Source organism: Opisthocomus hoazin, chromosome W (assembly GCF_030867145.1).
Source record: "Opisthocomus hoazin isolate bOpiHoa1 chromosome W, bOpiHoa1.hap1, whole genome shotgun sequence".
In the NCBI taxonomy this organism is placed as follows: domain Eukaryota; kingdom Metazoa; phylum Chordata; class Aves; order Opisthocomiformes; family Opisthocomidae; genus Opisthocomus; species Opisthocomus hoazin.
The window spans coordinates 39,398,110-39,415,928 of NC_134453.1; the positions used below are offsets into that span (position 1 = coordinate 39,398,110).

General features: G+C 43.7%; 1 protein-coding gene and 1 pseudogene across 1 annotated transcript in view; both read left to right on the top strand.

The window, feature by feature from the left end:
• The window catches only part of LOC142365626 (LHFPL tetraspan subfamily member 2 protein-like), an 87,090-nt gene extending 72,568 nt beyond the window's left edge, over positions 1 to 14,522 (top strand). Inside the window, exon 3 of the mRNA XM_075446605.1 lies at positions 14,266 to 14,522. Within this exon, the coding sequence (XP_075302720.1) occupies positions 14,266 to 14,522 (257 nt within the window). The remainder of the gene's footprint in view (positions 1 to 14,265) is intronic.
• A 50-nt stretch (positions 14,523 to 14,572) lies between these two features.
• On the top strand, positions 14,573 to 17,819 carry LOC104331105 (uncharacterized; annotated as a pseudogene).

The following is a 17,819-nucleotide window of genomic DNA, read 5'->3' on the forward strand; positions in this document are numbered from 1 at the left end:
TTTCTCAGGCCGGCTGTGGGAAAACAGAACTTTCCCAGGCTGGCTGTGGGAAAGACAGTCGTTCTCAGGCCAGCTGCAGGTAAACAGTCGTTCTATGAATACTGACCAATCATAGTTTGAGTATTGATTATGTAACCGGGGTGTTTTATTGATAGATGTTTTTATGTATAGTAACCAATCATAGCTGAGTGTTGCACTGAGTGTTTATGTATAGTGACTAATCATAATTGAGTGCTGTCTATATAATCTAGATTCTCTGCTAATAAAGTTGACTGTTATGGATCATATTGGTCGAGTCCTTGATCCCGCTGCAACAAATGGCACCCGAACAGGGACCCTCAGATCGGCATTAGCATCAACGGGTGATTTTTCCAGGAAGACCGAACCCTGAGGGAGCGGAACCCGGCCAAAGGTGAGTGCTGCCCCGGCACTCGGGAGTCGCTAGCGCACAATTGGGAAAAGAAATCCCGGAAATCCTGCCCTGATCAAGCAGGTGGCCGGGGAGGAGATGGGGTCCACACTGACAAAGGAAGAGTCAGCAGTGGTTGAGCACCTCCAACACATCCTCTCTGTGAGAGGGTTACAATATGACTCGGCTACCTTGAAGTCTCTGTTGCTGTGGGCACGGAGAAAGGACTTAATCCCCTCAGTTAATGCTGCCTTTGAAGTTCAGACTTGGGCGGATATAGGAATGAAACTGTGGGAAGAAATTAGGATGGGATCCAAGGAAGCGAGCAAATTCTCCACGTTGTGGAGGCTAATACATGAGACTTTTAAAGCTATGATAGCTGAGAGGGGAACCGCTGCCTCTACTTTCGCTGCGTTAACACCTGAGGGAGGGTCCTGCTCAGCGATTAGTTTGCAGTTTGCAGGTCCCAGCACCCTCGCGCTGCCTGTGAAAGCAGGAGGGGGTCAGAGTCGGTGGCCCGTGGAGGCAGGGGAACCTGCAGTCTAGGAGAAGGAGCACGCGCGGCATGGCCCGCTGGCGCAGGAGTTTCCACCCCCACTGCCAGAATCGCTGCCACCGCCACCGCGCCGTGGAGAGGGGTGCGCTGAGGCGCCGCCGCCCGCAGACCAGCCGGGCACCGCCACTGCCCCTTCCAATCATCCCACGTCCCCGAATCCTGTACTGCGGTATCCTCCACTTCCTCCACCTACGCTACCGTCTCCCAGGACTCCAGTGACTCGTTGTACAGATGAAAAGGTTACGGACACGTTGCTGCCGGAGCCACCAGTCCCTAACCCATATAACCCATTTTCTCTTCCAGCCCCACCTCGCGCCATGCCGTGGGATGGGGGGTTGGGAACCGGGGGAGGGTCGGGAGTACAGTGGAGAGGGACAGCTAAAGTGGTGTGTGAACTGTAAGCGGGATAACCACAATACCAGTGAGTGTAAAAACTCGGGAAACAGATCAGTTGTTCGACTTAGATGTGTGGCAGAGAATCGTGGACTCTGTGCATGCAGGTCGGCAACAAAGAGGAGCGATAATTAGCTCCTACTTTTTTTCGAGCTGTTGTTAGCCTGACTCAAAAGTAATGGAGTGCCCGCGGAATCACCACGTGTTTTTGGTATTTTAACTTGGAAGGTGTCAGGAGAATTACCTTTTAAACATACTTCAAGGGGTGACGTAAATGGGAGTCGAGTATTAACAACTTGGTGTTTGGTTTATGAAGCGTTAAAAGATGTGTTAACAGAGAAAAAAGTGGCCAGAGTCATTCAGAAAAGTCCTTTTGTTGCAAATGTACCACCTGAAGAAAGCCGTGAGCAGGGGCTGGGTCCAACAGGCCCTGAACAGGAATCGGGTCTGTTTCCCCCCCCGGCTCGCTGGAGGATGGGACAGTCACCTAGAAAGGAGCGAAAGCTCCATCAAAAAAAACCAAAAAACAACAACAAACCATTGAATTTTGAAAGAACAAATTGTTGCAACTTAAAATCCCTGAGGAAATTGTTACTTTGAAATTAGTGCATACAGCTTTAAATGCTTTTAAGCCCGCAGAAACTATCTTACTAGCGGCTGCTACTCCTCTGCCCTTATCTCAAAAGCAAGGACAGAGCCGCAGTCTTGTGAAATTTAACCCTACATACGACGAAATTCCTAACCCAACACGAGAAATGCGGGAGGTAAATCCGCCAAAACCTGATGATCCTTTAAATCCAGAGAAATGGGAAGTGGGGTGCAAAATCTAGCATCCCGAAAGTGTACGACAGGGTCCCTCTACAGCAATTGGCGTACCCGGCCTGAGATCAAAACAAGGTGAATTCCAACATAAAACTGCACAGTCCCTCAGATGCTGTACAGCTGCCGCGCCAGCAGCCACCGCATCAGACGGGTCAGCAAACCTTACACCTGGTTGGGCACGCGGCCCCCACCCCGGGCAACCGGCGGCGCGGCCCGCGCCCCCCTTGCCGAGCCCAGCGCGCCGGCCTGGCCCGGCCTAACCCACAAGTGGCGTGGCGAGAATCATCTTTTCTGACATTCAATGCCTTGGTTGGGAAAAAGTGTGCATAATTCAATTACTGCAGATGGTCTATCTAGATGATGTTATTCACTCTGTTGAAAGGTGAAAATATTGACATTACGACTGAAGAGTTGTCCCCTCTATTTACTTTGTTAAAAAGGACTCAGATTTATTATTTTCCCGAAGATCAATGCCAAAAGCAAAAACTGATTTTACAAAAGGTTTCAGATAGAATTGCAATTGCCTTTACCTCCAGAATTAATGTCAATTTGCCAACAAATTTGTATATAATTTATGAGGTTTTTTGTTTTCCAGCCTTATCCTCTTTTAGGTTGGTGATGTGCTAATGCGCAGGAGTTGAAGACTCTGGAATGGATCTTTTGGTATCATATGGCCACGAATATATTAACCACTTCTCGGAAATGTAATGATTAATTATGTTAACATGGCATAAATATCTAGTAGGAGTGTCTTTTCGGTACACACATTTGGTAGAACTATTCCCTGTGCGTTCAGTACTGCAGTAAAGAATGCCTGCTTTCTAGAACTCCAACATTAAGTTTTAGAGAGTTAATTATTTTGCTGCTTTCTGGTAATAGATTTTTGGTACCCAGGTAGGACCCTGCTCTTGAACATCAATGGTCTAAGGGATCGCAGGACCTCCAGCCGGCACCGAGGGATTCTCGGGGAGAACCTCTGATCCCTGGACCAAAAAAGTTCTGAGCACGAACCATTAATAAGGCAAAGGCATTCTTCCAGTATTGTTTCTTGTTGCCTGCTTGTTAGTCGTAGTGAAAGCTTCAACATCAGGCTATATCCCTGAGTAGAAGGGAAAACATCCTTCCTAAAACAGAATTGAAAAAAAAGTACTCTTCCTGAAACCGAGGCTTGGGAATTTGTCTGTTAAATGTTGAATATTATTGTAAGTCCTGTCTTTGAAATATTTGGATTTGTGCTGAAAACTTGGTGTGCTTGTGTGTGTGTGTGGTCGCGACCACGAACGTGTGGTTTTATGTTACAGTGTTTGTATTTCTGTGTTCTGATGGATTTATTTGGTTTCTGTGATCTAATGGATTTGTCTGGACTAAGTAACAGGTTTTGTGTCTTCCAGTTTGGAATAATTTCTGCAGGTATTGATTATTTTCTGGTTTTCTTTTTTGGCTTTAGACTCTTGTGTTTGGACTCTGATTTAGCAGGACTGCAAGCATTTGATGCAACAGGGATTAGATGTGCTGATGTTTGCAGCTTCGTGCTTTTATATACATTAATTTTAGCTATACAAAGTTAATGAGTCGTTAAGTGATTAATATGGTTAGCCAATACTAAATGTTAGGGATGTTTGTATGTGTGATAAGTATACCTATAACTCAAGTGCAAATTTACTGAGCTCATATTATTGATACACCATTATTTCGATGCCTGACGCGGTGAGATGCATCCCCTCCAACTGACAATAATGATATATTATGGTCAGGCGGTGCTTCGGTCCCACCATCCACACAGGAAGAAAATTGGATGCAAGTAAATCCAGAAAGAAAATTGGATGCAAGTAAATCAATATACACACATATGCTAGGTAACAGATTTACCATCAATACGTATCATTCTCAGGTTAATATGATCTTTCTTTATACCCAGCAGGTTATGGTATGCACTTCACATCTCTATGTCTTCAGTTGGCATTTGTGTTCTTATGTCTGTTTTTTAGTATTGTAGTTTGTGTGGGCCTCTGAGAAAGTGGCAGCAAGCTGAAGGCCAAAATTATGTCAGCTCTCATCATCAGCAGCAACCTCATCAGCTGACCTGGAGTGTAAGTTGGCTACGGATTGGACAAAAGTAGAATAGAGACCCTCGTGCAAGTAGCTGCCTGATCGGGATAGAAAGTTCCCAGGAACTAATGTCCGGGTACATGATCATCTGCACAAAACCGTGTTCAGCTGGAACCACCTAACGTTTCCGGCGTCTCGAGAATTGCCTCCTATCCTAACTCATTTTCTGTCATTACAGAATGCTGATATACGACCTAAGGCAAAGGTGCTGGCACAGGATTTGCAATCGGGAGCTTGGACAGTGCCATGGGAACCATTGATGTGGGGGCACGGGTATGCTTGTGTTCCCACAGATGTAGGACCTAAATGGTTCCCAGCGAAGTGCATTAAGCCGGCGCTAGACAAGCAACAGACAACCATAAAAGACTCTAAAGCGCCTGCTGAAACATCAGAAGACATTTTGAGTGATAACACACTGTTTGATGGCAAGTGATTTGTTTGAGACTGTAAGGAGTGGTGTATCAGGCCTCACTAGGCTGCGGATGTCTATACGTTTAGTCTGTAAGCGCTGTTGTGGATATATTATTGCACGTGGTATATTTTGTAAAAGGCATTTGATTTATTTTAATGGTAATTAACACATTTATCTGAATCGTACCTTAACACCATTGTGCATTCGCTGTAAAAGAATCGATACCGTAAGTAAGATCTATTCAATCCGCTATTTTTGCTGTAACACAGACCGGTATATAAGATAGAAATGATAACGATCCTCTTAAGCTTGATTTGGTGTATGCAAGCAGTATGGGTGCCACTGCAACCAAAATGAGTGTGAGGGTCACGCTAGCAGACCTGACAAGACCGTATTCGATTTGCCTGTCCATAGCATCTCCAGGGAACCCCCTTTTCCCACATGTCTTGTCGTTGTCTCTTTAGATGCATGGCCCATACCATCGGCACTGACCAGTGTGGTCCCCCCGAACAACGGCACAGTCACTGATATGTGGGACCTATGGACTGTTCAACCGCCGTTGGCCCAGTTAGAGCCTCAAGAGATAGAGTTACTTGACTCCATACCAAAGGATTTTTGTTTTATTTTTTAGCTATATAGGGAGATTACTGCTTTTAACACCAAATCAAATCATGATAATTGGCCACCGAAATACACAATACCGAGGGAAAAGGGCAATTCATACTTTTACCTCAGATTGCAAACACAATGTCGAATTTTGGAATAACGGTGAAATAATCACTGCATCATTTTTAGCCCCCAGGATTGCAGCCTTTCAGGCTCTGGCTACCCCAAAGGAATTGGGATGTGGGTTAACCAAGAAGACTGATGTTACTTCTTAGACCTTAAGTAGTTTGGTTTTAAATGATGATTTTGGTTAAACACGCAAATTTACGAAATCATGTGACAATTGATTTTTGCTTTTAGCACAAGGACATGAGTGTGAAGATTTTGAAGGAATGTGTTGTATGAATTTGTATGACCACTCAAAATTGATACATCAACAATTGAGTGAGCTACGCAAAAATTTGAACGTTATAGAGGTAGAGTCAAGACTGACAGACTGGCTCAGTCACCTGGGCATCAGTGGGTGTTGGATCTGGTCAAACAGGGAATAGCGATGTTGATTACGATTCTGATCGTGCTATGCATTTTTGGATGCTTGATAAGTTGTGCCATAATGGTGGTTAAGAAGACGTTTAACGGTATCTGGGTTGCTCAAAAACAAAAAGGGGGATTTGTAGGTTTTCTGGAAGAACAGGGACATATTGTGAGCAACCCAGACACTCTGAATATGGACTCGGTCGGTTTGTAGTAGCACAGGCTTCAAGCAGCACAGGCCTCAAGACCTTTCTCAGGCTGGCTGTGGGAAAGACAGTCGTTCTCAGGCCAGCTGCAGGTAAACAGTCGTTCTATGAATACTGACCAATCATAGTTTGAGTATTGATTATGTAACCGGGGTGTTTTATTGATAGATGTTTTTATGTATAGTAACCAATCATAGCTGAGTGTTGCACTGAGTGTTTATGTATAGTGACTAATCATAATTGAGTGCTGTCTATATAATCTAGATTCTTCGCTAATAAAGTTGACTGTTATGGATCATATTGGTCGAGTCCTTGATGCCACCGCAACAACCAAACCTCTTACACAATGCACATTGGTCTCTGCCTAATCAGGACGGTTCTCGTCTAGGTTTTCTCTCTCCCTCTTCCCTGACAATTGTTACCATTCTCCTTTGTCCTTGTTTGCACCTTTCCTCTCAGTTGCTAAACACTTTCTATGCTTCATCCAGTAAGACTTCCAAATTTCTCCCTTCTGTGGGGCGCAACTTCTGGAGTTTGTGCCTAATGCCTACCGTAGACTGCCCCAAAAATAGGGAGACTAGTTGTATTCCTACCTCTGACCCAGGGTCCAGTGGTGTGTTACGGACTCGGAAGGATGCTGTTTAACTGCATATAAAGCTGACCAATTTATATTTTTGGGAATGGCCTTCTCCATTCCTTTAAAAAAATCTACTCTCAGTATGCCTGCAACCTTTCCCTGTGAACAGACCTGTTAGCATCCCAATTCGGGTCTTGGAGGGGGAAATAATCCTTAACCTCACCCCCCCTCTCTTTATAGTGGTTTTCAGCCAAATCACCTGCAGTTTTCAGAATTAACTGTTTCTCTGTTTCAGTTACATCATCCTAGTCAGGATTACGTTGTTTTATCATAATTTTAAAATGTTTAGCGACCCTTGCTGGGTCGGTCCGATATTCCTGAGCCACCCTTTCCCAGGCTTCTAGATCATTAGTGGAGAAGGGTACTTTAACCAACGTTGTTCCACTTTCAGGTCCTACTGCCTCTCGAAGAGGTGCTTGTAAAGCTGTTGAGGTAGACTTCTTCCTAGTCCGGGAAGACACAGGGCTATTTGAAGGAGTGGAGGTTTTGTCCGAGTCCGCGTCCTGTTCCTGTGACCGAGGGGGAGTCTTGAACAAGTCAGTTAGATCCTGTTCTGGCGCCTGGTGAATTTTATTAGCTTTAGTACATCTTTGCCCAATGCTACATGCCGAACAACACCGCCTCAGTTTACCTCTGAGTTCTTTATTATTTTCTCGCTCAAGTGCGAGTACCATAGGGTCCTGTGGCGGTATTATTCCACAGTCCCTTTGTCACTCCGGATGGTTTCGGAGGGTGAAAAACATATCCGCATATGAGACCTCATCCCATTTTCCTTCTCTCCTCAAAAACAGCATTAGCTGCAAAAGGGTATTACAGTCTATTGACCCATTTAATGGCCACTTGGCCCCATCTTCCAATTTACATAGAGGCCACCATTGATTGTAAAATTTGACAAGGGTCCTTTTACTTTCTATGCCTCCGGTCCCAACAATGTCTTTCCAGTGAGCAAGTACACAGCCTAAAGGACTCTTTTTCAAAATTCCTCCCTGAGTGTTACCCATTTCACGACTTACTGCCCCTTTAATTCGACTTTTGCTATTCTTTTAATAAATTTCTACACGAATCGTTTCTTACAACTCATTATAGTTTCCTCCCAATCTTTCTCCCACACATCTCAAATTTCCGGAATCAAATTTTCCCTTCCACACACCAGCTTCACTACCTCAATTTCTTGGTGAGTTCTTTCCCAAATATAAAACCGTGGGGTCCGGGGAAGGCACCTAGGACACTGCACTCCTCGCCTGTTAGATACACAATACCACTTTTTAAGCCACCTTCCACCCTGTGGGAGTCACGTATGCCCCTTTCAAATAAAACCTTTCTTCTCCCCTTTGTATCCAATCCCCCCCCTCATTCAAATACTCCCAAGGTTCGAGCCCAAACCACCTAAGGATTGATTTCCTTCGCTCTGCCACTTTAATAATTAGCCAGTTCCCGTTCCCCGTCACTTAGGAGAGTGGTTAGGTACTACGGCAGATCAACTTGCAAGTTAAAAAGATTTACAAGCTTTATAATCGTTCCAAGCGCTTTGTCTGTCTCTGGCCATGCTCTTTGTGGAGTTACAGAATCGCAGATCGGGACTCCCACTCACTTCACAGCAATGATGTGTCTCAACCACACATACACACGCACAAAGACAATACTTCTAACACAAAATCCCTGGGCATTCAAATTATAACATTATCGCTTGCAGCTAACATTCATACAAAACAACCCAAATGCGATTGCAGTTAACATTCATACCGAAAAAACCCGAACACAATTGCAGCTAACATTCATACAAAAACAACCCAAATGCCATTGCAGTTAACATTCATATAGAAACAACCCGAGCACAATTGCGCGGAGGTCCGCTTACCCTTCTCCTGCTTCTTATATACCAATCATTAGCAGGTCTGTCCTGGCTCCTGACACTGGGATGCAGCGGTAACCTCGGATTTGCTCGATCTACCCTCAAGATCGCTAACGGCCGCTCTATTGGTCAGCAAACCCCCCTCCTTACCAGGGTACCCTTTCCCACAGGGACTATGCTGCACGCCAGACGTCTCTGCGCGATTTACCAGCAGCCCCGGCCATGCGTACGACTTACCCTTCGCGTACAACTTACAGGCCCTTCCCTACAAAACATACCGTTCATATCTGCGGCTTCAGGAGGTTGTTGTCTGCTCTCCGGGTGAGCGGCCGGCAGCAGAGGCTTCTCCGAGGAAAGTGCCCAGGGCATGCCTAGGAGCGTCTGCTCCGCAGTCGCTCCCACGGCCGAGTAGAGATCTCCTGGCTGGCTTGCCAAAACCGACGTGCGGAAAACAGACTCCACAGTCTGTAAGATTGTAAAGTAGGTATGTTTATTTGGCGACGGGCGGCACGGGGGGTAGTCCCACCAAAGTCGTGCGTGCCGGGCAGTAACTTGCCTCTTCAATTTATACAGTCAAGTATTACATATTCATCAGATTTCCCAATCCACCTATACATATGCATGACCCAACTGCGCTTGCGCAGTGCCTCCTGGTGGTGGTCATCGGGGGTCCCAAGATGAAGGCTCATCCTCTTCATCAGTGTTCACTGATTGACCTTTGTTTCTGGGCAAACTCAGTTCTCTTCTGGCTTCCATCCAAACTGCAAGGTCAGTCTTAGCCGGTCCTAGGCAACTCCCCAGCCTTTATCAGGAACTACCCCCTTTGTAAGGAAATGCAAGACTCTCTGCCTCAGTTAATTTAAGCACTATCGGTTCTCTGCACAGTAACTATCAGGCAGTGCTGCTTCTACTAAATTCCTTAACTATTAGGCAAGGCTGCTTCTACTAAAATCCCTTTAACCCCTTCCTTTAAGGTTTGCAGTTAAACACAAGCTCTCTAGGTTTGTTAGTGATGAGGGGGGTAAACTTTAAAAGTGGTGGCATCAGCTACATTTACATTTCAGATTTGTTTTCTTACTTCAGTGATGGTCATTTTTAACTACCAAAGGGCTTGTGATCATTAGAGAAAAAATGGCAACTGGACCATACCAATGTACAATCAGGAAAATACATCATGTAGTCATGCTGGTTACGCAGAACAGTAAACTAGTGATGAACAGAGGAGAAGGAACTGCTGTTTTTTAGTCTGAAGAAGCTGCTGGGCTCAGCAGGACGAAAGCACAGCTTATCCAGGTCTGTCCAAGATAAAGCAATACTTTATACTTAATGTAGTTTGGCCAATCAGCCAAGAAACACTGCATAAAATTTGTCATTGGTTCTTAAATGTTAGCAGTGATGAAATCCCTTCACAGAGAATGGATATCACTCACTAATGGATTTTGCTGCCACAAATAATGACATTTAGTTCATTCATGCTTGTGGCATTGTGTCATCATTAGAAAAACGCTGGAGGAAGGACGTTCTTTTGTGAACTGTCTGGCATTGATAGACATTCATTTTAGACAGTTGGATGATTTTTTTGCATTTTGTGTATATTAAGTGCTTACTAGCTAGGACCCATTTTTTATTTCTCAGTGAGGAAGGTTTTTTGCATTTGGCTGAATTTCTTTAAACAAACAATTAAGAAAACCTAACATACTGCAGAATGGGCTAGTCTAACCGAACTGAAGAAGATGCAAACATGTCTTTATAGCTGTTCTTGGTAATCTGTTAGTATGGGGTAGAAGACTGCTTTATTACTTAGTAGAAATTTTGGGTTTGGCTGAAATCTATGGATGAACCAGCACCCTACATGTGGCATATGATGGCACGGACTCAGCTTGTGGTACAAATGAGAAAAAGTTTATTTTGCAAGCAGTGCTTTATACATCTTTACCCGGACCTTAGTATCCTCGGAACTTTCTATCCCGATAAGGCAGCTACTTGCACAAGGTTCTCTATTCTACTTCTGTCCATCCGTAGTCATATCACGCGTCAGGTCAGCCAATAAGGCTGCTGATCACGCGCTGTCCATGTGCTGGCTGACAGTACACAACCGCTGTTTTTTAACTCTTTATCATGTACTCACTCCTTCAGCACATCCACAAGTCCCGTTTACTTCAGCATTTTTCTCTTCTGTTTATTACAGCAATCTGCTTTTGTCCCCATCCTCTACAACTACATAAAAAGCACAACTTTCAGCCCACTTCTAGAAGATGACCTTTACCAGCTATTTTCCTCAAGGTGTCAGGTTGAATAAAGGGCTTTACAGTGCAGGACAACTAAATCGATAATGTTTATGGGATCTGGAAGGCTGTATTCATTTTCAGTATAAACTGGTTGTGTTTAAGCAAAAACTATTTTGCATAATTATTCCTCTTCTTATAAGTAAAATTTTAAAGAAAAAAGAAAGCAAATTTTGATACCTATGAGCTGTCTTGATGTTTATTTACATACCTTGTAGGAAGGAGATCTGGTTTTAACTCATTGTGTCCCACAGAAGCCACCCATGTAGCCCCTCTGCTACCAAAACCTTGCCACGCAAATGCAATACACAGCGCTCATAGGAAAGCATTGTAGCCACTAGTATATTAGGCATTTTGATTAAATCTCTCACCTTTGTACAAAGACACATTATGTGTACAGGGACTCTAACGTGACTTTTAATTTCCTTAATGAAGCCCTTCACTGCTAAGATACAGACTGGTCCTCATAGGAAAGTGTGGGAATCATCTGGGTTGCAGGTGGCCTTGATGATCTTGATGGAATAGAGCCATATCTATGAGCCAATTATTTTGTGCACCTGTGGTTGAAAAACAGAAGGAAAGGAATGAAGAAACAGCATGGGGAAATCCAACTCTTTGATAAGCATGAAGGCCGTGTGAATGGATGCATGATGACCAATCAGAAGAACAAAGGAGCTGCATGCCAAAAGACCCTCACCAATGAGACTCTGGGGATAGGGGACAGGGGGATATAAAAATGTTGTGATTAACCAATAAATTTCTCCTGCTTCTGCTTGCTTCTGCTTGCTTTTCTTGCTTTGTGACTGCTGTAACTTATTGTGGCGTGCTGCCACAAATGGTGCCCCGTGTGAGGCTATCTTGCTGAGGCATTGACCGCGGATGGTGAGCAGTGACAGCAGAGCCCAACGAGGCTGTTGGATGGACGAGGAGAGTCCGTAGCCAGCCGGCAATTTTGACACCTGGAGAGGTGAGCCGTTGGGAACGTGCGTGTGCTGTAACACAGATCGGTATACAAGGTGGAAATGATAACGATCCTCTTAAGCTTGATTGCATGTATACAAGCAATATGGGTGCCACCACAACCAAAAACAAGTGTGTAGGTCACGCTAGCAAGTCTAACAGGACAAGATTCAATTTACCTGTCCATTGCATCCCCAGAGAACCCCCATTTCCACATGCCTTGTTGGTGTCCCTTTGGATGCATGGCCCATACTACCGGCACTGACCAGTGTGGTACCCCTGAACAACGGCAAAGTCACTGATATGTGGGGCCTATGGACGGTTCAACTGCTGTTGGTCCAGTTAGAGCCTCAAGAGACAGAGTTACTTAACTCCATACAAATGGACTTTTGTTTGTTTTTTAACTATACAGGGAGAAATCAAAGACATGCATGGAGCGTTAATACATTGAACATTATATATCGCAATGCAAGCGCTTGGTGCAACTATACCACAAGTAACATATCTAAATCGACTAATCAACCACTTGCTTTACCCCATGGAGTATTTCTCATTTGTGGGGATAGTGCTCGGCCGGCCATCCCATCCCATGTAAAGGAAGGTCCCTGTAGTCTAGGGAGATTAACGCTTTTAACACCAAATCAGACCATAATAATGGATCACCGAAATACACGATACCGAGGGAAAAGGCAATTCATGCTTTTACCTCAGATTGCAAAGACAATATTGAATTTTGGAATAGTGGTGAAATAAGCACTGCATCATTTTTAGCTCCCGGGATTGCAGCCTCTCAGGCTCTAGCTACCCTGAAGAAACTGGGATGTTGGCTAGCCAAGCAGACTAATGCTACTTCTCAGGCCTTAAGTAGTTTGCTTTTAGATGTTGATTCGGTTAGACAAGCAACCTTGCAAAATCGCGCAGCAATTGATTTTTTACTTTTAGCACAAGGGCATGGGTGTGAAGAATTTGACGATATGTGTTGTATGAATCTCTCTGATCACTCGGAATCTATTCATCGTAGCCTTCAACGGCTGAAAGAGGAAGTTAAAAAGCTGCAGATTGATGATGGATGGGGTTGGATAGAAAGTCTTTTTAGTGATTGGGGAATTAGTGGTTGGCTTAAAGGTTTGATGAAGATTGAGTTAATTCTATTGTGTGTTATCTGTGGCCTCCTTCTCATCATTCCGTGTTTGCTATCCTGTCTGCAAAGGGCCCTGCAGATGATGGTAAACACTGCATTTTTGGTAGAAAAACAAAAAGGGGGAGATGTGGGAATCTCCTGGGCCATGGGTGGCCTTGATGGTCTTGATGGAATAGAGCCATATCTATGAGCTAATTATTTTGTGCACCTGTGGTTGAAAAACAGGAGGAAAGGAATGAAGAAACAGCATGGGGAAATCCAAGTCTTTGATAAGCGTGAAGGCCATGTGGACGGACGCATGATGACCAATCAGAAGAACAAAGGAGCCACATGCCAAAAGACCCTCACCAATGAGACTCTGGGGATAGGGGACAGGGAGTTATAAAAACGTTATGATTAACCAATAAATTTCTTCTGCTTGCTTTTGCTTGCTTTGCTTGTTTTGTGACTGCCGTAACTTATTGTGGCATGGTGCCACAGGAAAGATAACTACCAATATGAGAGACAATCAGATGGGCAAAACATCTAGTTTGAGCTTTTATCTTCCAGGCTGAGGCACAGCAGGGTGTTCAAGTGGTTTAGCAAAATCAGGAGTTGAGGCTTTTGCTCACGCATCACTAGAAATGTGCTTTCCTTCTGCAGCAGCTGATCACCTGTTTAGAGGATCCCAGTGTTACCTATGCACTGGCAGTGAGTGTTTAGATCTGTTAGTTTGTGGCTGACTCCAGAATCCCTTCACTGGAAAAGTAGCTTATTGAACTGGCCGTATTATTTGTCTGCTATGTCCTACTGTGGCCAAATAAGCAAATGCAGTTTGAAATTTTATTTTTTCCAGGCAAGAAAATAAAGGTAAGAAAAATCCAGAGGAAAAAGGTAAAAATGTTTATGATGAATGATTAAATAAAGCTGAAAGAGGGCTAGCTAAACACGAATTCAAAAGTGGATGCAAACATTCCTAAGTATTTGAAAAGTGGAAGTATAAACAGTAGGTATAGATGCTCAAATGTTTTGCAAGCTCTGTGTACCTAGCAATATAGTGTAAAATCAAAGGATGTAGAAGGAATGCAGGGATTAAAATTAAGAATAAAGTCATTATCATATGAAATAGAGCTTTCATATGAGAAAAATCGTAGGGTAGCTCCAAGTTTAGATAAAACACTGCACGATATATATATACTAGGGAACAATCAGTAAAGGAAGGATGGATGGGGAAGAGTTATCTTCTTCCAATCCTGGTACTTGTGAGTGAGTAGTCACCATGATAACCATTGCTACATGTACTGTGTTTGGTGTCAAATTGATCATTTGTTTAACTTCGCTTTTCTTTCTGTTTTTATGTCTAGGCCTCTTCCTTATCTTAGGCTTGATACTTTATCCTGCAGGTTGGGGATGCCAGAAAGCAATAAGCTGTTGTGGACCTTATGCTTCTGCTTACAAACTAGGAGACTGCTACTTGGGCTGGGCTTTCTACATAGCTATTGGTGGCACTATTCTGACGTTCATCTGTGCAGTGTTCTCAGCAGAAGCTGAAATAGCCAGATCCAGTGACAAAGTGCAAGAAGAACTAGAAGAAGGAAAAAACCTTATCTGCCTCCTTTAACTCCAGTGAGATAAACACCAGCACATGGATCTTAACTTGCTTTCCATTGACTGGACAAGCAGATCTGCTTACCTGTTTCCACCATTTGTGTGATCGAGCCCCATGCATTCCAGCTCTGAACTACTGAAATGGTCTTTCTTCCTTGCTGGGCAATGAGGATCAAAGGATCCCAAGAAAGCAAAATGTAAATACTTGGGGAGTTTTAGTTTCATTCTATTATCAGGACATGGTGGAATTTATTAATCCGATTGGGGAGGTGCAGAATTACGCGTATATAGCAGGAATGTTGTTGTTATAACTAACAAATTCTGATTGATCAGATTGCCTTACCTACTTTGGTCACTTTGAAGAATTTGCATTTAAAATAATAAAAGCCAGCACATTTTTTTTTTTCTTATACAAAGGAGAAGCCTATTTTAATTAGGCTTTGTTTCCAAGGGCTCCCCTCACCTGTGAATATTTCACCACCACCTGATTTGGTACCATACTTTTCACTGAGCTGCTTTTTGATACTGAACTTCCTTAAAGTACAGTGCCTTACCTTGGATAGTAAGTATATGAAGGAGGGAGCAAAGTTGATGTGACACCATTGACATCAATATTTAAGCAGTTAAAGCTGAGACCCTGCCAGGTTTCTTTGTCTTGAAACTTACAGTGCAAGGTGTGTGCCACTTGTTACTTAGCAGGTAAATGATTCTGGTTTCATTGACTAGGCAAAGAAGCTGTTGTTACAGTGGATTTCACCCGATTCTGATAAAATTGTTAGAAATACCATTGTTAGAAATATTTCTACAGCCTTTATTAGAAACTCCTGAAATCCCAAGCAGATGTCCACTCCCCATGGCACAGCTGGGCATTATGTTGTGAATGTAGTATGGACCCTTTTCCAACTAAATCAGCAGAAATAAAACAGACCTTGCCACAAATGACATTCCTTCCTCAAAGGCAGTTGTTTGTATTACTTGTGGCATTACATCACTTACTAGAACTATTTCTGAAAACAAATTCAAAAGGTATTTAAAAAAAAAAGGAATTATGCAACTGTGGCTTAGGAGCATTGGGAAGAATTAATCTGAGAAGTAATTCTAATGAAATGTTAAGTGAATTTTAAACTTCTCTTCTTACTTCTTGGTGATGTTTAACATCATCCAGTGCCAGTGTTGTTCTCCATCACTTCACTGTATAATATGGAGCAGAGATTCTCATTTATGCCTGGTCAGTCCATTAAAGTGTGCCATTAGTTATTTATAGATATAAAAAAATTGTTACTGTACAGTAGATATAGCTAGTTTCAATACACTGCTCAAGTCATTCACAATACAAGACTTGTTCAGCAGTTACGACTGCAAGCCCAGGGCTAGCCTCGAGCATGGGCAAACACCAGCAGTCGCGGTGTTTGAGCATCCCTTCTGTGCCTGCTGTGCAGCACAGACACCGCCTCAGCCCAATCAAGCTGTGGAGCAAACCAGGCCCAGCTCCCAGCTTGCGCGCATCTGTGCCCAGCGTGCATTCAAGCCACATGCTGGATGGATGTGGAGGTGATCTCTGAGCCACTGTGCAAAAACCAAGGTCAGTTTCTGCTCATATTAAAAAGAGATTGCTTTAATCTAGCTGCCTCTTGCATTCACCTGCTTCTGCAGCCCACTTCCACTGTATTGTAGTTTAAAAAGGATAATTAACATTTAAGTATTTAATTTTAAAAAACAAAGTTATGATGGACTGGAACCATTTATGCCAACTGCCTGCACGAAGCAAGATTTTAACAAATCATAATTAATAGCACAAAGCAATGCCTGAGGACAAAAATCACAGCCAGCATGTCCACACCTGTGTTTTTCATCTTGCCTTCTTTTTTCCTATAACACACAAACATACCATCTGAAGAGCATGCACTTGGCTTGTCCAGCACAGCTGCAAAGTGGTTCAAACCATCCTTCTGATGTCCGTCCTGAGCCCCATACTGGAGTGTGCGCTCCAGAGTCTGGGGCACTAGCTTAGCTGTGCTTTGGCTTAGAAGCAAATAATGACCATCCTTCATATACGTTACTATCTGACCTCTGCTATGATCTACAGAGCGCTTACAAAAAATGTAATAGTGGGGTTTTTAAGTACAAAGGAAGTATTTTCAGTGGCATGTGTTGCTTTTGTTTGCATTTGTAACCAAGAAGAACCAGCTTTTTGGGGTGCATCAAGAAGAGTGTGGCCAGCAGGACGAGGGAGGTTCTCCTTCCCCTCTACACTGCCCTGGTGAGGCCTCATCTGGAGTACTGTGTCCACTTCTGGGCTCCCCAGTTCAAGAAAGATGAAGAGCTACTGGAGAGAGTCCAGCGGAGGGCTACAAGGATGGTGAGGGGACTGGAACATCTCCCCTACGAGGAGAGGCTGAGGGAGCTGGCCTTGTTCAGCCTGAAGAAGAGAAGGCTGCGAGGGGACCTAATAAATGCTTACAAATATCTGAAGGGTGGGTGTCAGGAGGATGGGGCCAAGCTCTTTTCAGTGGTGCCCAGTGACAGGACAAGGGGCAATGGGCACAAACTGAAGCATAGGAAGTTCCGTCTGAACATGAGGAAGAACTTCTTCCCTCTGAGGGTGACGGAGCACTGGAACAGGCTGCCCAGGGAGGTTGTGGAGTCTCCTTCTCTGGAGATATTCAAGACCCACCTGGATAAGGTCCTGTGCAGCCTGCTGTAGGTGACCCTGCTTCGGCAGGAGGGTTGGACTAGATGACCCACAGAGGTCCCTTCCAACCCCTACCATTCTGTGATTCTGTGATTCTGCTTGTTGCTGGTATACCATCATGTTGCTCTGCAACAGCGTAATCAACTAACTTGCAAGAATATTCATGTTTATCACATAGCACAGATAGAAGACAGGTTGGGAAAAAATACAGAAAAAAAGTCAGAATTTCTTTTTCTCAGACTTCTAATTTTCTAGCAAGTGATAAGATGGTGCATATTGCAGATTCAGGTATAGGGTGCGCTCGTTAAATTAGACAGCTATTTAAAGTTGTTCCTGAATTTCATCTCAGCAGTAGCTTTCAAAGATGTTATGGAAAAAAACAAAAACAGAGAGAAATCAGCTTAAAGCTAATTCAATTAATTTCATGAGGGGGCTGCGGAGTGTAACTACTTCTTAATGTACATGCACTGCATAAGAGCTATAAGAACTTGCTGTGGATTCTTTAAAACCTGTGTGCCAATTAGTTCAGTTTAACTTTGGTTTTGTGGTATTGAAGAATTCTTCAAATATTTGTGGTTTGATTGATTTTGTAAACTTATACTCTTTAAAGTGCCATAG